General features: G+C 37.1%; 1 protein-coding gene across 1 annotated transcript in view; it reads left to right on the forward strand.

Annotated features, from left to right (window-relative positions):
* The window catches only part of CADM2 (cell adhesion molecule 2), a 416144-nt gene extending 395632 nt beyond the window's left edge, over positions 1-20512 (forward strand). The window contains exons 10-11 of the mRNA XM_014947137.1: positions 11271-11396; positions 12933-20512. Coding sequence (XP_014802623.1) covers positions 11271-11396; positions 12933-13051 — 245 coding nt within the window. The 3' untranslated portion in view covers positions 13052-20512. The remainder of the gene's footprint in view (positions 1-11270; positions 11397-12932) is intronic.
* Positions 20513-23369: the final 2857 nt, after the last annotated feature.

Here is a 23369-nt window from a genome sequence, read left to right on the forward strand (position 1 = left end):
GTTTTACTGAATTAAGGGCTGCAACACCAGAAAACTTGAAATATCTGTCCACATTTGGCATCATATGCTCAACTTTTCAGAAACAATGTAGTTTTCAGCTGAATGTAGTACCTACTAGCTTCATGTTGGGAATGATACTGTTAGAGATGTTACTGAGATAGTCAGAACTAATATTTTGCTGACTAACAAAACCTGCATTGAACAGAATCTCATAATGATTATAATGACATTTTTGGAGTGCATCTTTATTTTCAATCGGTTTAAGCACACAGAATAATTTGGAGACAAACATCATGTCCCTTATGTGTCTGTGATGTCAAGGGAACAGACTTACTAGGAAGGTAGGGAAGAAGGAAAGAGATAAAGAGAAGTTGCTCAGCAGTGGCATTTGGAAGAGTTGTATTAATTCCAGCTTAGTTTGGAATGTTGTTTTTAGCTTTCACGTTTTATGTTGATGCTTTCCTAAAGAGACAACTAAGTTTTTAGAGGCCTTTTAAGAGGAAATGACATTTAATGAACCATTTCAGTTAAGTAAGGGTGGATGCCAAGTGATGTAGGCTAATGAGACAATTTAGGGTGAAGGCATTATATGGAAGGTCTCATTCAGTTAAAACAGAATATGAACTAGATAGGGAAAGGAGAGGAAAGTTACTTGTTGGAGTGATCAAATAGGAAATGAGAAGAATATTTCTAGAGCAAAAAATGCCATGAGATGTTTTCCAGGCTAATGAATGCTTCCAAGAATGTTTTCCAGACCAATGGCTAGAAGCAAACCAATTTTAACCACTGCAGTACAAAGATGCTGTCTTTTTAAGAGCTGTAAAGCAACAAGGACTCTCTGCTGGGCTTTACAACAAGAATTCAAAGGGCCAAAGCTCTCTTTGCTACCCAGCACCTTGGTTTACACAGAGTTTCTTGGTACACTTTCTGGGCAGAATGAATGTTCAACAAGGAGGACAAATGTGATGCTGTAGACCAGAAATATCCGTAGCTTGGCTAGGGGAGGAGATTTGTCTTTTTTAAAAATAAGCACTGGTATTTTCAATTTTGAATTAATTTTGTTGTTCTTCTGTGAGTTGTAAACCTCGAGGAGCTCTAAATCATAAGAAAGAACAGCCCTTGTAACCACAGTTAGTTGCTCTGTGAATATCCCACACATATTTTTCCTCAGCCTTTCTTATCATAAGTTTTTTAAAAGACCTTCAATAATGTAGTAAATTTTGACTCTCCACACATTGCAACCACCACTGCAAGGAGAAGTATAAAGTAATGGAGAAATGGCAGCATTATTTTCTATACTTCCCTTGAAATTTCTATTGTTTCATTTTCAGGTAGCTGGTTGGGATTTTTCTTTAATGAAAGGCTCTGAATTTCAGTTCAGATAGAGGCCTGCATTTTTTCAGCAGATAGAGTATAATTTGAAGCTATTGACATGTTTTGGAGGACTTTTCGGATTTTTAAAGTTCTCTGTAAGAACTGTTCCAGCACACCAGTTACACTTTTTTCCGCAGCGTTAGACTTTTTACAGCGTTCCAGCATCAGGAACAGGCTCAGGCTACTATTAAATTGGGTTTGCCATCCTCAAATAGTGGAAGCACAATCGGCATTTAGTAAAATAAACATGGCCCCATTATTTCTTAATGTCTTGCTTAACAACTTCAAGATTAGACTGCGTCTCCCATACTCCCAGTAGGCAGCACTTAAGCAGTGAGTAATATTTCTGTCTGCCGTGTCAAGTAATCCCAAATGTAAGTAATTTACAGGATGGCATTAGGGACTGTTACAAGAGACATATTGTAATATGTCACTGAAAATCAGCCTGCCTCTGCACGTTTGATCAACAGCCAGATGGAGGCTTTTATCACATTTACTTAATCTGAAATATACATAGTAATTACAGTGGACCTCTGATTTTTTCAGTCCTCATTGCTGTCTCAAGAGAAGGTAGGAAATGAGTCTGTCAGTTACAAACCGGTGTGGATGTGACCCCCTTGGTAGAATCCGGATGTACTGCAGCTAGTGGTGTTGACAATAGAGATCATGAGTGCAGCTGGAAATGAATGCATGCTGCCAAGTTAAAAAAAATAAGCCTGTAAACAAAAAACCATGTAGTTTTATTTTTTTTATGAAGACAAAAAGCCTTTAGGAAAGCAAAGATCAACCTTATTCTTAGCAAATCCATTACCAATCAATGGCATTAAGAGCAAACGTTGTCTTACTAATAGCTGGATGGTATTTAACTTTAAGGCATCTGAAAACAACAAAGTCTTAATGTTCCCAGAGGAGAATTTGGTTAAGATATTGAATTCCATCAAGCATGTCGTTATTAAATGGGGAAAATATTGTTGTTTCCATTAGTACAGAGTTGGCATTAAAAATGGATAGCATTCAATTAAACCACAAGCAAAAATTCAGGCAAATTGAAGGTAGTTTTATTGCTTGGACAGATACTTCACTAATGGATATTGCCATTGTCCCAAAGAATTTACATAAGATTTTATGCCCTAATTAAAACAGCTATAAAAGATGCCTTACATATTAACAGGGGTCCTCACCTTCCTATCAATAATTTACTCTCCTTTTCTGTTACTCTGTGCATTACAACAGATTGTCTCTGCTAATGTCTCTCATATCTCTGTTTCTGAGATGAGCTGGGTCAGTCAACAGCCGCTTTTGGATCAGTTACCCTAACCGCAAGTATGCCTGGCTAATATTCTAGAGATATATTGACAGATAAAATGTTATTAACTGCCAAAGAGGAAATTCTGTTACAATTACTCATACTGAGTAATCCCACAACATATTAAATTGGTATTCAGCATGAATAAGGTGTCAGATTCTGGCTGTAAGTGGCTGGTTTACTGGGGTGTTTTGATGTCATTATAGGCTTATAATTATTCTAATCTGATTTGGTAAGAAAAAATTAGTATGACAAGCATAAAGAATTCATTTGAACAATAGGTTTTCTTCCACCACAGAGTAAGTTTTAATTAGAGCTGTTCTTCAATTAAATTAAAGCCGCCCTTCTTGGTTTTAAAACTCTCATGAACATATTCGATACAATGTACCTTGTGCAACCGTGAATCTGTTCATGCCTCTCTGATCCTTATACAACCATACATGTTCTCAGCTAACTTTATGTCTGTGGCACTGTTTTACTGAGAAGAAAGCCTTCTCCTCCCTAGCTTCTGCCCCCAGGAACACCTTTGATTCTCTCGCTATGTTTCTCTGAAGTCATCCATTTGTTTCATACTATTTCTCAGCTGAAAGCACGTGCTTTCTTGCACTGCTTACTTGAGGTGGTATTTATTATTTAAGCTCTGCAGTAGTACTGATTAGCTCTGATGATCAATCTGTGAGGGAGTTTGTATGACAGATAGTGTAGAAACAAAGTGGCAAAAAAGTCACAGTGGAAACATTTATACTACTTTCTAGTGGGCTTAAGTTATTGGGACTTAATGATAGCAGAAAAACTTCCTTAAATGCTTTGAGCGATTGCTCTCTAAGCAATCTCACCATAGTTTGTGATGTGTAGTTGTGGTGATAATGTGATGCTTTGTCATGGTATATGAAAAGTAAGACTGCCAGAAATCACCTGAGTGCCTGGCCCCAGCCCTTGTGATGGCAGGCAGTGCTCGATGCCTATGTTCAGAAAACTTTGCTGAGCACATGGTCCACCCTCACTTGCCACACAGTCATGTTCATATTCTCCCTAGTAAATTGAAATCTATAGGAAGTGACCAAATGCCACAACTGTAAAGTACTACAAGGAAGGGAGCAGAAGAGTACATTGGCATCTCCGGTCTCTGTGTTAATTAGAGAATGGTTCATTATTTGTATAGATAATTAACTTTTGATGATTCTGATGACAGAAAAAGGCGTTGTGTGTGCACACACACACCCCTACTCCAGCTGGTGCCTGTAATTTTTTTTTGATGAAGAAAACCCAGAGCAGGGATCCTCCTATATTTATTAATGGAAAGTCATCAGAGGAAAGATGACACATTAAATGTGTATTTTTCTCACAAAGTAGGAAGTCAGACATCTTGGTTTTCTAGGTAGATAGGGATGGGTTCTTCCTTTTTATTTTTTCTTTATTTTTCTTTTTTTTAAACTATTTAGTAGGCTGAAGTTTCCAAACTTCAGTCTGCTTGCTTTTGTTTTCTGTAATGAAGGCATTGAGCATTCTGGAACTTCACAAGAAGACAAAAAATTAAAATGCTGGAAGTTGAGTTAAGTCATTGCCTGCCTGTTCCTGCAGCCCACAGTTGACTCCTTTGGGGAGGGAAACTTAACAGGGAAATTCTAGTCGTCTGTGCCACTTGCCTCTTTCCTTACAGCCTCCTGTTTCAGCAGCCAGAAGTTATAGCTGGACAAGCTGCAAGTATTTCTTCAAACCCTGAATTGACTTTATTATCCTCTACAGAAAATAGGATGAAGGCAAAAATTTGCAAATTTTAGTTCTTTTTTCATGAGACAAAGTCTGAAGCAATTAATGAGTCTATTGATGGACAAAAATATAATGTTGTCAATACGAAAACTCTTTTATGTGCTCTAATTAGAGGAACTGTTCCCTTCAGGAAACTGGGGCTCTTAAAGCAGCATTAAGAAAAAAAAGGAAATTTAAAAAAAAAAAAAAAAACTTTACAAAAACTATGTCAATGACACAAGGCACAAAATCTGGAACAAGGCTCCAAGGACCCTGAAAAATATTATTCAACTTTTTGTCTTAACACTGTAGGTATACAGCTCTCTTGTTAGCATTGCAAAAAATACATTTACAAAATAAATAGGTACAGGCAGTGTTTTTATTTACCTTTGACAAGGACTACCTATTTACAAATACACATCAGAAGGTGTTTGGGTTTTTCTCTGCATTGAAGGAAGTCTTAGACACATGAGAACAACATGGACTCCTCAAAAGGAGCTGTAGGTTCAGCTGCTGAAACATTAGTGTGGGATTTCTATCCTTCTGGGATGTGGGCTCTTCTTAATAGGAATGTATGTATAATTCAGTGCCGTGAAAAAAAACACTTAGAGGCAAAATGTGCCAAACGTGCTACTGAAGTAACATGGGAAGAAAAGGCTATCAATTCCTTTGAAGGTTTACAAGTAAACTTTTTTTTCTGCCTGTCTTCTCTATGGTTGATGATGTTCTACTATTAAAGTAGCAGTTTATATATGCTGTATATTAGTACACTGTTTTGTTCTTCCTTGCTTCAGGCATGGAAGGAAAAAGAAGCTTGTCACATATTTTAAGTTCAGACTTGGTTAATAACAAAACACATTTTCAATGAATTTCACAACCAGTCCCTGTGGGCAGCTACTCTTTGCAATTTAAATGAAGGTGCAGAAACTTTCTTTTCCCCCTTAACAATACTTTCACAAGTTTCACGTACAAGTATTTTAGTGGTTAGTGGTATATTACAGAATGAGATTAAAAGTACCTGTTTCAGCACTCCAGGCCAGGCAAGGGAAATTGAACTCTGGGGTGCCCAAATTAAGATGCTAAAATGGATAAGTTCTACTTACCAGTATTTATCACAGACAGCACTGCTGCCACTTTTCCTAAAGCAAATACCTCGTCAGCTATCACTCCTGTCCTACCACCTATCCATATTGTGAGTAAATTCCTATTTTAGCCTTTTATCCTACTGCTGTTAGACAAATCATTGGGGTTTGGGGGCTTTTTTATATTTTTTCAAAGCTTACTTTTGTGGGACAGTTAAAAATTACATGAACTCTATTGTTCAATCTGTCAAATTTCATTAGCTGAAATATATATTAAACAACAAGTTTGTTCCATAAACTGCAGAAAGAAATCTTGTCTAGTTTCCAGTGAGATTGTGCCTCTTGGTTGACTGCCTGTTTAACTGAATTATACAAATAATGCAGTGTGAGCTGACCTGTTATGAGACAAGAATGAAGAGAAGCAGAAAGAGCGGATATGGGGGGAACAGGGAAAAGTTGGAAAGGGCTCAGATGTTGTAAATGCCACCTAACCATGTGAAAAGCTTCAAACAGGATCTGTGGCACATTGGACACCAAAGTTCTAGCAATGGAGAAAAACTTCTAATGAAAAATGGATTCTTGGGCACAGGTTTTGTCTGAAGCTTTTGTCGCTGTCATGGTTTTTCTAACAGCATCCTTCCTATAGATTCTCTGATATCTAATAAGGTCTGAGCTCCTGCAGTAACTTGTCCTCTCAAGCTAGTTATAGGAAAACAATAATCTTGAGATCTTTATTGACTCTTAAAACTCAGTGTAATGGATCCGTGGTTCGTAAGTAATTTGGACAGAGTGAAAGAGCATGATCACAAGCTATCTCTCGTTAGGAAATTCAGCTGAATGGCAGGGAAATTTCCATGGGTAATATTTCTAATTTAACTTACTTTCACTGATGGACTTCAAAAAACCCAAAACTACATGCTTCCCATAGTTTTTGCAATTTGCTGTCTTCTGGCTAAGGTACTTAAAAGGAGTGCAGATTTAGCTGTCTCATGATTTGTGGTTTCTCCAGAAATGTTCACAGGCTTCCATTACTAATTTTCACTCTCCCCTCATCTGCAACAATTCAATAGCCGTTCAAATATGTCAAGGAAATTTGTTTGATTTTTGTGCCTTTTTAGTTTCCCAACCCTAAGGTGCACACTGCTTAATTGATCTGATTTTGACCCAGGCCTTTCAAACAATTGTTTTTGCAAAAGTATGAAGGATTGGCAAGTTGTGCTGGGGGTGATTAGAAGTCCCTGAATATGGGGAAAGAAGTAGGAGTCACTTGAAGAGATTTTTCTGCCACGTAAATTGTAACATGGAGCCATGCCCCAGGATCCCTTGCTGGAGTGGTTCTACTTTGCCTCAGCAATTGATTATTCATGAAATCAGTATAAGTGACTGTAGGCTAGTGCTTTCAGTACTTGTCTGAGAAATGGGACATCCCTGTTCTTTTCCCAGCCTTAAGGAACTGTAATTTATGAATAATACATCTGCTTAATACGTCTTCATGTTGTGAACGCTATTTAGGCTCCACAGCAAATTAGGACCTTTATTTCCAATTTTTGTTTTTGTAGAAATGATCAAAACAAGTTATTATTTTGAATGTCTCAAATGCAAGTACACCTCACACTCAGAGTGATTTTTTTAAAACTTCAGCACCTGTGCCACAAATACACTTAAATAAAATTCTGCAATAAAAGGGACTATTTGAGTATACATTCCCTAAAATATACCATTTCAGCATTCACAAATGTGCTTGTTCTCCTTTTGCTCAGGAAAGGGTTATCTGACCCTTTCCTGCAGCCTGCTCAGTCAACTATGCATAAATAAGAAGGAAACTTATGCAGGAAGAAAATGAAATTAGATGCATAATTAACATATACTTTATGCAAATACATGAAAAACTGTTCAAAAATTTCTCTGCTTAACTAATGTGTGAATTCATATAAAAATATTCTACTTTGCCAGCTGGTCATAAAAAGCGCATATCTACTTATTTAATAGGTCTAAGATTTATTTTATGTGTTTCATTTCTTAATGAACAATACATTTTTTCCCTGTTAGTCATTTTAAATGTGTTATCTCTGTAGGTTTGTGAACAAACAGTAACAGGCAAATCCCAGAAGCTGAAAAAGGGTGCAACTATACAGCATCAGCAATCAGTATTTTGAAAAGGCTTCCTAAATTTAGGACAAAACCAAACAAAAGATAATTTTGATCTTTTGTGTCATTATCTTGTTATAAGATTTCCTTACTCTGATCAAAGGATAAAATAAACAGAACTGATCTTTGAAGAAGATCTAATCTGATTACAAAAAATTTAATTTCATTGTTTCAGGCTGTGACTACTGTAGCTGCCTGTGCTCATGCAGCAAAAAAGTCTGTATTCAAAACAGGAATAGACTCATTATATTTTTTTAATGGGGGAGTTGGATTATAAGTATTTAATGCACAATTGCATACTTAAGATTTCATTTGCTGATGTTCTGTGTGTGGCAAGATAGGATTTACCTCGTAGAGCCCATAAAACTTAGAATGGGAATCTAAAAATGATCTGAAAACTGTTCAATTTTTTGGAAACAAACTGTGGAGTGGTCAGTGCCCAAATACACACTTAGCACTTTGAGGAACTTAATGGGAGTTGCTAATACAAATGCCCAGAACACTTGAATAATTATACATGTTCACTGTATAAATACCTAAACCACAAAATGGCAGTTTCAAAGCCCTTATATTTCTATCTTTCAGATATTGTTCAGGCACATTTTGACATAGTAATTATTTATAAGATGATAGATAGCCCCAGATATATAATTCACTCATGGGGCTTAGGTCATTTCATGAAAGGCAAAAGTATAGTGCATTACTCTGTATGCATAATGTAGAGCATATTTATATTTAATGCTAACGTTATTTTTCTATGAGGAGAATATTTCTGAGGTGCACTTCCTGTTCAGAATATTATTTATGTTGTAGAGATTTCCATCTTGAAATGAAAGAATGCTTGTTTCCCAAGAAAATGTTGGCACTTTTGTGGATCTTTATTTCCTTCCTTTCCTTCCTTTCCTTTTTTTCTTTTTAACAAATATAATGTTCAGTGGTAATATAATGGCAATAAGTCATGTACAAGTCTTTCCATGGACAAACTTTTCTAGCAATACTTATCATTATAATCTGGCTTTCATACCAAGGTTAAGAGATTATAACAGAAATACAATACTAACTTTGCAATCCCATGAATACCCAAATAGATTTTAAAGTTAAAAATTTCAACCTATAGCAGCAGTAGAATCTTATTAATCCACACCAATAAGTGGAAACATATTTATGCGGGTTTTAGGTCACTACGTGTTGTCACATCAGGTATGTCAGAGGAGGAGTGAGTAGCTATATATAGGAAACCACCTGAGGATAAAACATAGAGGCATATTCCTCTCAGTGTACTGTGAGGATTTTTATCTACAATATTTATTAAAGCTCACAGAGGAGATACGTTGTAAATCTGGGTATTGTGTTAAGGCTGTACACTGTAATCAGCTTTTCAAAAAATGCCTCTAGATAAAGTGCTGTACTAACCCCTCTCTGGATTGTACTCTGCATCAGAAAGTATATTATCCCTTAGAATACCTCCTTTCATTCTTTAATTTTACTCCTGGTATAGTAGCAGGAGTTAGCTTTTAGTGGGAAAACATGTTCATGCCCCTCCTGGCCCAGCGCTGGGGAAGAGCATCTCCTGCAGGTCAGACGCAGCACTTAGGGACATCCGCTGCTCCTGAGTGCCCAAGTGGGTGCTGCCTTTTTGCTGCATGGGGGAGGTTTACAGCAACATTGCTACAGGCACCACAGAAAGAGGAATTTGCTAGACGGCTCAAGCAGGCTGGCAGTCCTGCAGCAAGCTGTCACCTTCCATTTTCTCAAGCGAGCAGTCACCTCCTCCTTGCTCCCCTCGGAAAACGGAGCCTCTGCAAGGGGTGGGGAAGGATGGCTGCGCGCTCCGAGCTTTTGCCTTGGGGAGGCAAAACTTCAGCCGTCTTGCTTTTCCCTGCGAGGCTGCTGGCACACAGAACTCAGGGTCATTTTTAATCACCAAAATAGGCCCAATGTCCCCTTGGACTGATTCTGTGTACTCAGCATAGTGCTGCCAATAGTAACACCATGCCAGGAGGTTCATGGAGATGGAAGCGGGGGGAGGCACAGCTGACTGCATGAGGTATTTCTAGCTTTTTTGAGGCCAATACCTACTGTTTGCCGTCATGTCCACAGACATGCTGTGGCCAGCTTCCCCAGATTCCTCTTAGCAGCCAGAAGAGAAAGATGCAGGAGCTCAGAAAGCCAGCAATAAGTGACAAAGCCATGCCTGATGGGTTCAGTGACTGTTAAGAGCAGAAGTGTATCTGTAAAAGTGGCCGTAACGCTCTGTGCTCCAGCAAACCTGAAAGTGTAGTTTCAGTATGCCTGAGAGTTTACAAAAAGAGGGGAAAACATGATTCTTTTATTTTATCTATAGCATTGTCTTTACATACACTTGTGTGCATGCAGGTATATCCATACATCTTACTGTTACACAGTCAGCAGAATGCAATAATGGTATCATGGAATCACACCTCCTTGGCATTATCAGAGGCCCGTCTATCATCTTTAACGACATGCCCTTTTTTCTGTGCAAATATTTTTTTCCTGCCTTTCACTTTTGCAAGGCAAAGAAGTTGTTTGCAAACTATTTGTAGAATATAAACAGCTCCTACAAGGGAAATGCCCTTGAAGCAGTAAGAGTAGACTGATTGCAACATACAGTACATGCTAATAGCATCTTCAGAGAATTACTATTACTTCGTAGCAGAAGCATTTTCATTAAAATAGAAATCTTACCATGATCCTTAGATTGAATTTTTACCATCTTTTGCATATTTCATGTGAGTCAACAGTCACAGGTTGCTGCTTCATTGTTCAAAAGCTCCAGAGAATTACTCACCCCTAAGTAGTGCCATTTCCCACAATTGCCTCTTTGCAACTTTTGTGAAGCACCAGGCAACAGAACAGGCAAATGACCAGCACAGAAAGCTTGAATCGGGCAGTATTCCTAGCACTCTGCACAGAGTTAGTAAAATGAACCTGCTTACATTGTTATATCTACTAGAGCTTGCTCACATTGGGCATTAATTGAGTATTCACAGTAAATTCACAAACTGACGCTTGAGACTGAACGATGATCTTTCAGGTTGCCTGATACCTTTATCTGACCAAATTCATGCAGACTCAGCCATGTGCAGAGGAACTTTGCACGGCTGCACTTTATCTGCCTTTTTATTTCTGGTGCAATAGGATAGGAATGAGAGGAAGAGAATATATAAGGGATCCCCACTGAGAATCAGTTCTATAAATTATGTATTATGCAGACACTATTCTGCTGATGCTATCTGATCCCCAATTCTCAGCTCCTTGTTTTTCCTGCTATAAATAGCTATGGCCAGGTTTTCAGTGGTAAAATGGTGAGGACAAAATCAGAAACCTTTCCCATTTAATAACCTCTGCCAAAGAAGAATAAGGTAATATTTTTTGTAACTGTGATGTCCTCAGGGCTTTAACAATCTGGGAATACAAGCAGCACTATGTTGTTGATAAGATACTCGTCGTAAAAGTAGGAATAACCATGCTGAATATTAAAGAGGGAAATGCCCTATTTTCAGGGTGATCGGTATAAAACTTGGTGCCATGAATTTTCCTGTCAATTTTTGTCTGTGTAGGACCGCTTTTGCTTTTTCTTCTCCCTCTAGATCCAAATGCTTTGGCTGGACAGACCGGACCTGACCACGCTCTTATAGGTGGAATAGTGGCTGTAGTTGTCTTTGTAACACTATGTTCTATAATTCTCCTTGGTCGATATCTGGCAAGACATAAAGGTAAGACAGATTCAGTGGAAGTCCAGTTACTTCTGGAAACAAGGCACAATTTCACCTGGGAGTGCTCCTCCCTTTCACATTCCCTCATCTGCTAAATGATTTCAATAAGAAAGCTCAGTGCATAGTCCAATCATGAGTGAAGTCCCTGAATTTCACTCAGTTTTCCAGTGGACTGGCTAAGGCAAAGGACATCTAGTTACACGCACAGGGTCAGAGACATGCATGTCAGAGAGACTGAGACATAAAATTGCCCTTTGGTTTCAGCCCTTAGCTCTAGATACTTGATTACATAATCTCATAGTTTTCACTAGTATATCAACTCAGCAGAATATATATACATTGAGTGAACAAGATTTTTCATTTTTATAAATTGTGCTAATACTTTAAAGATGTATTTGCAACTTGCCAGTGGCAAGTTTTCAGATCAGTGACTCTTTGACCAATGATCCCACTGGAATAAGGATTTCATTCTTGGGCCAAGCTTTGCTTTATTCAGAGAGTTCACCTTGAGAATTCTATCCCCTTCGTTTTCAATCCCGATTAGAGATGACAGGGATGGAGTGACACTGTCTTCTGACTAAATGGCTTTGTGATCCTATTTTGACCCATTTAATTCAAAAGTCATTTCTTGACATTTAACCTCTGAATGGCTTGCAGACCAGTTATTAAAAGTCAGTTGATTCCCTCCTTACCCCCACAAAAAAAAAGAAAAAATAAAGAAGAGAGGATTAGTACTGGTATTAACTCATTAAATCTTATTTTAGATAGGATAATCATATGGCAAGCAGACATAAGCTGATAAAAACATCTTTTTAATTTGATTGTATTGTGTAAGGGAAAACCAAGATTTTTTTAATGAGCCAGTGAAAGTGTGTCTCTTCCATTTTACTTCCCTGAATGAACACATACACATCTTACGCTAATATAAACAGTGCTTTACACAAAGACTATTGTACACAATGCTTTTTATTCATATCCTGAGCATAAAAATATCTGTGATGGTATAATGTGAGTCAGTTCAGTTAATAAAACTACCTCAATTTTATAATTCTTGGAAATGACTGTAAAATGAAAGTATAGATACAAGAGTGAAAAAATACAAATACAGAAATAATCAATGGCCATTTAAAAAAAAAGCATTTGTGAGTATGTAAGTCTTCAAAGTTGGTTTATTTTTTATGGGTAGCTGTTCCATGAACTAACCAAGATTTTATAATTTATTCTACAACTGCAAAATATATTGCATATTACTCAAGTTAGATAAAGTGAATTTTTATTAAAAGATTTCAGTAATTTATTGTAGATATACTCTAATTTGTGTAAGTGCATTGTCAGTATTAATACTGTAGGCATTTCTTAGAGAAATTAGAAAGTTGAGCATACCAGTATGATGTGTACTAAAATTGTGTAAAATATTTGTCCATTCATGAAGAAATTGGAGCACTGTTAGAAGTGTACTTCCTATAATGCAGCGTAGAGTTAAAAAACACACTAATTTTTCTTTTGTTTCTTTTTTTGTTGTATTGATTCCTATAGGAACATATTTAACAAATGAAGCAAAAGGAGCTGAAGATGCACCTGATGCCGACACAGCCATTATCAATGCAGAAGGCAGCCAAGTCAATGCAGAGGAGAAAAAAGAGTATTTCATTTAGATGCAGAGCTAGAATCTTGGAGTTTTGCTTATCAGGCTGACTGCTGGAGAAAACTGGCTATCATTTCTCAGAATTCATTTCTGCCATCTTCTGCTACCTTTATTCTCTCACATACCTGCTATAAGTAGCCAGTTTATGCCAACAATCAGCTGTTGACATCATCATTCTATAATTACAGTATCATGCTTAAAGCAGGACATTTCTTATTGCCTGAAATCCATATCCACTGCTCTCTTAACATACAGTGCTTGAATATACAGCCTTAACAATGTTAATCATCATCTTAATCCAAGTTTTCTACATTTTTAAATGTTATGCAGCTTTCTGCTTATTCAGTTTTCTTTTATCATGTCCCTACTAGTGTGTCATAGAAAAATATTCATAACAAATACTGTTAAGTAAGGACCTAATTTACTGACATAAAATGTTAAGTCTAAGATTAGAGGTTTACAAAGAATGTTTTATACATGTCTATCTATAATTCAAAAAGCAACTTGTTTTTGAAACATATACCCTAGGAAACACAAACTGAAATCTTTCTAGTATAGTTTCTTGTATGCTTGGATTTGGTGGGAAAAAAAACTTATCAGTCCACTGAATTTTTTGTCTTGCTTTGCTTTGTTTTGGTATGTTTTAAATGGTACCTTGACAACAGTGCCATGTTTCAGTGGTAAAAACATGCTGAATAGCTATAAAGATTCTGCAAAGTTAGAGAATAGTGCTTCATTTGAAACAAATTTGTCCTGCCCTTTTAATGCTTTTTGGGATCGCAAAGTTTAGAGATCTTTCTGAGTAATTTTTGTTTTTATAATTTATTTGCTTCACATGGACTCACCTGCCTACTCAAATTTGAAGTGTTCATGGGGCACAACTGCAAGGCATTTTAGTATCTGTATATAGTGCATATAATAAATTCAATTAAACATTATTTGATACATATTTAACTTTTTTGGCAGTAGCTAAGTCAGTCACAAGTAAGCATTTTCTAATGTCCATTATATCCCTTTAGATATGACTCAAATCAATATTCTGAGTAGATAACATGTATTAGTATTTTTTTGTCTGTATGTCCTAGCACTGTTCAGCAGCAAACTTTTCTAGTTCTTGTTAATTTTTTCTTTGTTATACAATGGAAGCACAATGTTATATGGAAAGGTAGTTTTAAGCTAACAACCAGTGCACAGCCTCAGGTTTTAAACTACAACCACATTTGATTACTATCCTTAAAAAATACTATTGAGTTGCTAAAATTCTCAATTTTTAATTTGGCAGTTCCAGAGCTGCTTCTCTATGTTGGTTTGCCAAAAAAAAAGAAAAAAAGGAAAAAAAAAAAAAAAAGAAAAAAATAGAAGTGTTAAAACAAAAGATATATGTTTTGTGTATACAGTAAATGGACTAATTCTTTATATTAAATTCCTGTCTATGCATTTTGTGAGGTACAAACTTATGTCACCGTGAATGATAGAGAATTCCTGCCATGCTTTTAGCTCCACAGTGAAAGTCTCTGTTTGGATTATTTCTGAAATTTTTTGTGTAATTGACAGCTGAAAAATCACATGCTCTTAAATATGACAACAAAACACTGTAAGCCCATTGGCTTATTTCCTCTTCCAATGACATAAAAAGGTTGCCATAACAGCTCTTGGAAATGATTCTACACTGGAGAATGCAAGTTACTCTGGCCGGAGCTTGTCTTGCTCCTAAGTTTTGCACCTTTGACAAAAGAGTATTTCTCTCTGGTTGCTGTACTTGTGAAGCCTAAAAGCATGATGGTCTGCTGTAAAGGACTTTCTCCTGGGATATTATTTTTGTGTGGGGAAGGGAGAGTTTGGAATATGACATCATGTAATATGGTAAAATGGAAGATAAAGGTGCTGTGTAAGATTATTTATCAGAAGAGTATAAACCTTCTAAGGACAATATTAGAGTATTTTAATTGTTTTTGTTGAAACATTTATCTTGTTAATTTCTAAGAAAAAAGGGTGACGTCAATCAAAGCAGCACTTTTTTCAAAATATACAGACATAAATAATATGATGTGGTTGAGTGTTAACATAATAAATCATATACAGTATGACATTTTAAAGAAATAAGTCTGCATTGATGTGATTGCATGCTTGTTTTTACAGTTCACTCCATATCCATCTGTGGAAAAATGCAATAATATGTTAATATAATATGGTAGTTTGAGAGAACCAGGTAGGTGCTACTAGACACATTGAAAACTAGTATAGGTTTACAAGATATTCATGTCTTTCAAAATATACACATGAAAAAAGCTGGCAAAGGAAGTAATTTAGTTTAATACCAAAAATATGGGTTCTTGTCAAAACAGTAAGTTACATTAGCTATAATACAGTATCACTTACTACAAGGCTTTATTTCAGGACCTGGGGCCCAGTTCAACTTAACATTTAAGCACATACTCAGCTTGAGGTGTGGGAGAAGTTCCATTGGACTGTAAGGCACTATTCATATGCTTAAAAATAAGTGCTTCCCTGGACGAGGGCCTTATTTGTTTAAGTGGAATTACCCACCAGTGTGCTTTTTACGCCTTTTTTCATTCTTCCTAACTCCAGCTTGCTTAAGTAGTAGGATTGGTTCTTGAACCATTGCCTAACCAAGGTCAGGTAGGACCTTCAAAAGCAGGATTGCTCTTGGGGTAACCATTTCAAACCATTTTCTCTAGTGGCATCAAAACAGCATTTAAACTTTGCAAAAAGAGATCTAAGTTGTATGGTTAAAATATATTATTTCACTGGTTTTCAATTAAAACTTCTCACATGTGCTCATACTTAACATGACTGATCTTCCATCTTGCACCTGGTGATGTCCCTTGCATCTCTGCAAAGCAGGTGTGAAAAAATCCACACCAAGCATTCTACTTGGATAGCACTTTGCAGGCCTGTCTGGTCTTCACAGGTTTCAATTACTACACTAGGTGTAAAGAGGCATCCCTCTTTTTTTGTAAGCAGAACCATGGCTAAATGCTAATGACATTCAGCAGGCTAAAAGCCAGTCATCCATTCCCTTTGTCCAAGATCCCATTCTGAAATAACCACTTTGATTATGGTGTGAGGCATCCAGCAAATGTGTAAAATGGAGGCTCAGAATGGGACCCGCCTTCGCTAAAATGTGTGTGGCATCCTCTCCCACACACACTTGCAGAGTAGTTTTCTTGAGACCAGGTAGCTGGTTTCTGCCAGTGTACTGTTTACAGTGATGGTTGCTGATTATTTTTAAACTTTTTGATGTAGATTTTTTTTTTTTAATGCTTCAAGAACATTTTCATAATTTGAACAAGGAAGCGGTGCATCAGAAGACAAGGGGTGCATCCTCCCACTCTTTAGTGTCATCTGACAATCCAAGAAACCATTTAAGGAACATGAAGTCTAACTTGAGGCTCAGAATTTAAGCTAGAACACTTTGAAGAGTTTCTGCATTACTTAAAGATGGTTCGTCTTGCACTGAGACTCCCTCTGTAAAGGAATACATGAAGAAAACCAATTTTTCTAAGTAAGACATGAAAGTTAACATCTTGTGTATTTTCATTGCAGTATAATATATATATAACTATTTCAGTGAAAGGAAAGGACAGAATCATCTGTAATTATGTAATTCATGATTGTAACAGCACTGAAGTTACCGTGTACGCACATGTACAGTAGCTATTTCAACAGTTACAGTGTAGTTACATGTAATTCCCTGTAACATAGCAGTTATAGTGTAATTTAGTGCCACTTATTGTAAAGTGTTACCAAAAGGAAAATGGAGTTCTTACCTTTACAATTCCATTCAAATTAAAGGTAAGTTTATTAAATTAGCACCGTAAATCTGATATTGCATTTCTTAATTAAGGAGGTGATTTAAAACTTCATGTTCACACCACAGCTTTCCCCACTGCTTATCCAGACTCCTCCAAGTCTCTAATCTCTACACTCCTAGGAACTGGTAATCTGTGATGAACATACCAAAAATCCAGCTACTTCAACGTTAATTGAATAAGCTGTCTAATAGAGAAGAACAAACAACAACAATATGAGTAATGCTTTTTATTAAGTGGCACAAAGTACACACTAAAAACTATGCAAAAATATAGGTAAATACAGTGTACTTACATGTAAGTATCTTGTACTTGCTTTGTATGGATATTGGAAAACCGTGTAATTATAATATGCATTTTGATTATTTCAAGCAGGGGAACGGATGACCCCTAGCAGTCACAAGGAAAAACTAGAAGGTACATATACAAGCAGTGGATATCCTAATGCAATATGTGTAATTCCTCTACTTGCAATGAAAACTAATTTATAAAACTGCTTATACCACTCCTCATTCTCGCTAGCTTTGCTTTCCATTTCTTTGAGGCCCATTAAGTATCACTGAAACACCTTTAGGCAAAGTAAGACACTGACTCCGGTAATGGCTCTGCTGCCAGCACTCTCGATGTCTGGCAACACTGTTCTGTAATCTATTTCTAGCTCAACAGCACAAGTTTCCTCTTTTTTTTCTGTCCTCAAGGGAGCCTAGTATGTTAAGATGCTGAAAAATGCTGCCATATGCCCTGGTATTTTTAGCATGAACAACAGAGAAAGAGAGAGAGCAAGCTGCATTCTTCTGACCCCTGTTTTGCTGAATCACCTCACCTGGAATTTCCACTACTTGCTCAGTAATGCCAGGTAATCTTAAATTGTAAGTACAAAATGCTTCCATCAAAGTTCAGAGGATGCCTTTAATGATAAAGCTAACGTTTTGAAAACGTGAAGTTTTGTATTACTGATCTTATTACTTCTCGCCACTTTTCCATCATACCCTTCCAGAAGGAATGCACTAAAAGACAGATAACATAGAATAGCAAAAGAGGAAAATAATATCGTAAGCCTTCTTGTGGTTGCCACTGCTATAACCCTCCTTTGTGTCCTGCATAAGAGGCAAATAGATGTATTTAGCAACTGCCATTAACATCATTCCACACTCTACTATTCCTAGAATATGACATCTACCTCTTAGTCTAAATACTAGCTATGAGATATTTGTATACATTTTACAATACTACTGAATCTTTGGTGTAGTCCTGAAATAAGATCACTGTATTTTTTTTCTGTTAAAAAATAGGAAAAAAAATACTGCCTGGGTTCATAATTTTTGCCCTGTTCTTTACTAATTTTTACTAATAGTGTGAGCTTTTAACAGGGCATAAGGACACAGCCTCAGCTGGTATAAATCAGCTTCACTCTGTTGCCTTAAAAGTGGGCCAATTTACACTGGCTGGGGATTCATTCCAAGTGGCTTAAAAATAAACTGCTATAACACATCAATATTTAGTCAGCACTAGATAATGATGTGCAATCCAACTGCAACACAACTCTTTACAGTAAGGATGCAGGTTTGAAGAGAAACTTTTAAAAGCACATGCAAGTTTTTGAACTAAATATGCAATACCAATACTGTTGAGATATTCTGACATCTCTTACTTATTTAAACATAATATGCCAGGGCATGTTTACATTACTAACAGTCAATGCATGGGGGACAGGGAAGGACTATTGCAAACAATATAAGAAAATTAAATGGACAGAGCAGACTTTGATGTCAACAGAACAGAGTAGATACTCTTATCGAGAATGAGACTTCCTACATGGTTTTTCAGAGTGGACCTGGTACCTCTAAAGCAAATGGGAGTTGTCTACTCGGCATGAATAGAAGCTAGCACAGCTCCTTCATGCTATCCATGAATCTAACCCAGCACTCTGCACTTGTTTCAACTCAGGAGGAAATAAGGGTACAAACATGGTTTAACAGCACACTTCTGTATCACTCCACATTCTTGGGCTGCTCCAAGCTTCGTGCGCTTCCAGCAGCTCTTAAGGGAGTTCTTCCAGCATCTACAAATCATCTTGTTGCCAAGTCACATTCGTTTTCTTCAGCAATGTTTAATGTACTCACAACCAGACAGAGATGGTGTGGAGCCACTATGATGACTCTACAGTACTAGGGGCTTCCAGAGCCCCTCAGTAGATGGCAAAAAGAAATTCTGCACGGCTTCTGTGTTTACTATCGATCTGCCCTCCATCTTCTGTGTCTAAGTCACTTATTCTCTGCTGGGCTAAAAGCAGCAGTCCAATTGGAAAGGAGGTAGGAAAAAAAAGTCTCTCCTCTAAAAGGAGCAGTCTGTGCTACTATTAAAGAAAAGTTCAAGGATATTTTTTTTTTTTTTTTTAAGATTCCAGGTGCAAAGCCAAGCCTGTTGGAGTCAGCACTTTAGCACTTTCCCTGTGTTCAGGGTCAAGCCAGCAGTGTTTGCTGTGTGAGCTCTGATCTCACATTTCTGCACAAAATACACACAGCCTTACCCTGCCCTTATGCATAGTGCTGAAAATCACTGATGCTATTCGCTTCTACATGTACTCGTTTCCTTAGTCTTACTCCACAATGAAATCATTGAAGGGTTTTCATAATAAGTTGAAAAGGAGGGGTTTTAAAGTGATAACTTGTAAAGAAAATAATGATGATCATCAACTGTTTATGTTGATTATGAAGAGGAGGAAAATCCTTAATTGCTGGACTGAATTCTTTATCACTTCCTCTTTTTCTCCTTTCTGTGCATATTGATTAATGTTAGTAAATATGCAGTTGCACATGTTGTCCTTTTTCAGTGAAAGCAGATTTGCTTATACCCACATATAGCTTTCATAGAAATATGCAAATATGACCTACAATCATCTGCTTCTGCCTAAACAGTGAGCCAAGAGAGTGAACTCATGGATTAGTGAATTCATATATGTCCTGCTTCCATAAACAATGGGTACAATATGCCTATTGATTTCAAAAGAACAAGGCTCAAGTCCTTAATGCACATTCGAGTTGCTATTTAGCTCTTTTCCAATGGAATTATAAAGCATTCCTTGTGCATCTTTTAGCCTAGATATTTTATAACTACAAAAAACCTTCAGTTCAGCAGGAAGTTTCCTAGAATAAATAACATGGCTTAATGTGTGAAAGGAGTATAAAAATTTCATCTCTTCATAGTCAGTGTAAGTGTATTCTCCTAGGAACTCCAGTATGCCCTGCTCTTACACTGCAATTGAGGGCCTTTGGAAGGATGTATTTGCATGGGTCAGAAACACAACCACTAACCTGAAAACAAAATCCATGGGAATTAAACATATTGCACTGATGATGAGACACATTTACTTAATTTAATTTCTTCATTAAGAACTTTAAGCAGACAAAATGCATATTGTAATGTTAGGTACATGACACTTGCATGTTGCTATGCCTATATACTTACAAAGTATTCAATGTGTACTTAGTGGCGCTTAAAAAATGTCATGTACAATTCTTCTAAACATTCTTACAGGGTTCCCATTTGCACTTCATCTTCCAGAAAAGTCTTGTCAGAAAAATGTCTGATGAATATTATTGAAAAAAATAAAATTTCAATTTTAGTTATCTGTTGGACATTTCTGAATTGTCTATTCATTTTATATATTTCCCGGTGCTTGCCAGTTTGGCAGTGGAGTTGATTTAGACCAGTGGCTGTACATACAGACTATTCACTCAGCAGATTTTGCTGTTTCTAGTAGAATTGTTATAATCATATACTTCTAGAAATATTAATTTTGAGATTTTAAATAGTTATCCAAGAAAATAATCTGTGAGACACTGGTATTTTACAAATAATTACAAATTCTATTATTTTATTTGATGTTAATATACTATTTACTGCCTTTGCCTTATAGTTTCTTCTGACTGACAAAGTAACAACCTCTGGATGCTGTCCTCACTGTAGGAGAAATTCATCCTTATGAAGAGGTCAAGTGCTGAAAAAGCATTTAAGCTTGCGGGACTTAAATGGTGGCTTAGCCCTCTTGAAGGAGCTCAAGAATTCATGCAAGGTTTTCTGTACCACTTATCATGCTTGAGCTGATGTTTCAAAGGGCAAGAAGGCCACTAGTCTCAAAGGGAGAGAGACAAATGTCACAGGGAAGAGGAAATTCCGAGAGGGTCCATATTTATGAAAAAGAAATACGTCCCAGATGCAGAAGGAGACGCTAATAGATTTTTGTACCTCTCTGCAGAGGATCTCCCAGTGCTGGTGCACATCTCAGATGGCAGAACTTTCCTAAACTGACTAAACTAAGCTGATCTAAACTAAGCACGGAATCAGCAAACGTGCAGCCCTGTTGCATCCAGCAGATTAATTCTTGTCTCTATTACTTTTACTTCTTATCACTAAACCAAAATATGTCCCCTTAAGCAATTTGTGATGTGTAATAACATACTTTTTAAATACAACAACGATGTAGAATTCCACATGATCCTCAAAGTCATATGCCTGTGATTTAGGGAAAAGCTGCTGGAAATCTACAGTCTACCCAAGGAAAATAAGACAGGCCAGCAAGTGACACAATCCACCACTGGATTTATAGTTCTGTGCATTCAAACTGTAATTCTCTTAGTCCTGTCCTATTTTCCTTTATCAGGCAAAGATAACTGCATTTTGCTCCATGCCTTTCCCTGCCTGAGGTAGATTCTTACAGTGATCACCTTAACCTGCTATGTCCCTCACGTGATTCTCTTTGAAAAAAAAAAAAAAGCCCTAAATCTATAAATGCTGGTAAGAAATCTCTTTCATCAACAACCAACAAAATACCTGCCCTCCTCCCTACCTTCTGTAGTAATAAAAATCAAGTCCCATAAAACTCATAAAACTACCATCAACCCATAAAAAAATTGTGGGTTTTTGGTTTGGTTGGGTTGGTTTGGTTGGGGGTGGAAGTTTGGAATAGGAATACTGTAAGGGGAAACAAACATGATTTCTTTTCAACTATAAAGGCTGCTTGAAATTTCATTGAATACTGAGAATCATTTAATTGAATACAGAGTTTCTGTACCAGACTGTCATGGCATTATACACTGATATGAAAGAGAGTCTCCTTACACCTTTCAATAGTCATCAAGCACCTATATAAAGAAATACACACTTTTTCAAAACCGTGTTACAGAGCAACATTTGGCCAACCTCTGTTGGTAAGTGGAAGGTCAAGGTAAGTGCAATTAGTGAAATCCAGAGATAATCAAGTGGGGATAATGAAGATGATTTCTTGCTTGACAAAAGAGTTATACATTGCCTTCTGGTTCTGCTACAAGCACTTTGCAACATCCTGAGCCACGGGAGGGCACTTTTGATTAGCTCTGGGCTACTTACTTGTCCTAGCTCTTGCTCCTGCTGAGTTTGTAGCAATAGCTTCTCTGCTGCTCAAGGCTAAGAGGCTAGGGCCTTATTGATTCTGCAAGATGCACACAGGAAGAAAAGAAGACAGAGAGTGTTTTTAAGCAAGCCGGAAAGATTTTTTTAGAAAGAGGCCTCTTCTTCATTCTGCGGCAACTTACAGGAAATTAGCACTGATGTCAGCTGGTAAGGATAGTAACCATCCTTGCTTGGTGTATTGTGGGGGAGCACATCCTCCGCGTTGTGCCAGGTGGCTGGATGAAAGAGGGAGGGAGTGGAGAGAAGAGGCAATGCTGTGCACATGCCAGGAGCACGGGAGACCTGTTTGTCCCTCTGTAGGTGTAGGACCAAAGGGGAGCCTCTTACTCTTCTTTTCAGTCTGTATTCACTCCTAGAGCTTCAACTATAAGAAAAAGAAACCGGTCTCACCAGCAGAATCACAGAGTGACTGAACAGCAAGAAACATTCTCCAAAACACTGATGCCAACACCTGGCAAACAGGCTTTGAGTTGATTGAATTTATAGAGAGATGGGAATTTATAAGATACAAAGAAAGGAAGAAGAAGAAACAAGCAAATCAGAATTTGGACCTTGACAAATGAAGTTGGATAGAAAGTGCAAATAATTGAAATGGAAAAATACCTTTTGCAAGGGCTTTCACTTCTGTATCAGTATTAGCCAGCTCTGTCTTAGGACAAAGAAATTATTTCATATAGTTTGGTGATTTTTCCAGTGTATTTTCACTCTTTCTGGAGTATCTAATGCTAACCTCAGAGTCAGAAGTGCATATACCATGATGTGACCCACTTAAAGTACACCATTATATTGCACTCACTAATGTAATATGAGATTACCCTCCAGAACAGCACTTAAGCAACATGACTAAGAGCTGTCATTTTTATTTTCTCATCCACTCCCTGTGGAGGAGTGTGTGTGCAATGAAGCATTGTGGTTTATTTATTTATTTATTTATTCAATTCTCTATTTTCATATTTCCCTTATGTTTATGTAAGAAGTTTAGATTTAAAAAACATTTTGTATTTGCAGAAGAAACTGATACAATTTGTGATGGTCCCTTCTTCC

This window comes from Calidris pugnax, unplaced genomic scaffold (assembly GCF_001431845.1).
Source record: "Calidris pugnax isolate Ruff unplaced genomic scaffold, ASM143184v1 scaffold95, whole genome shotgun sequence".
NCBI lineage: Eukaryota > Metazoa > Chordata > Aves > Charadriiformes > Scolopacidae > Calidris > Calidris pugnax.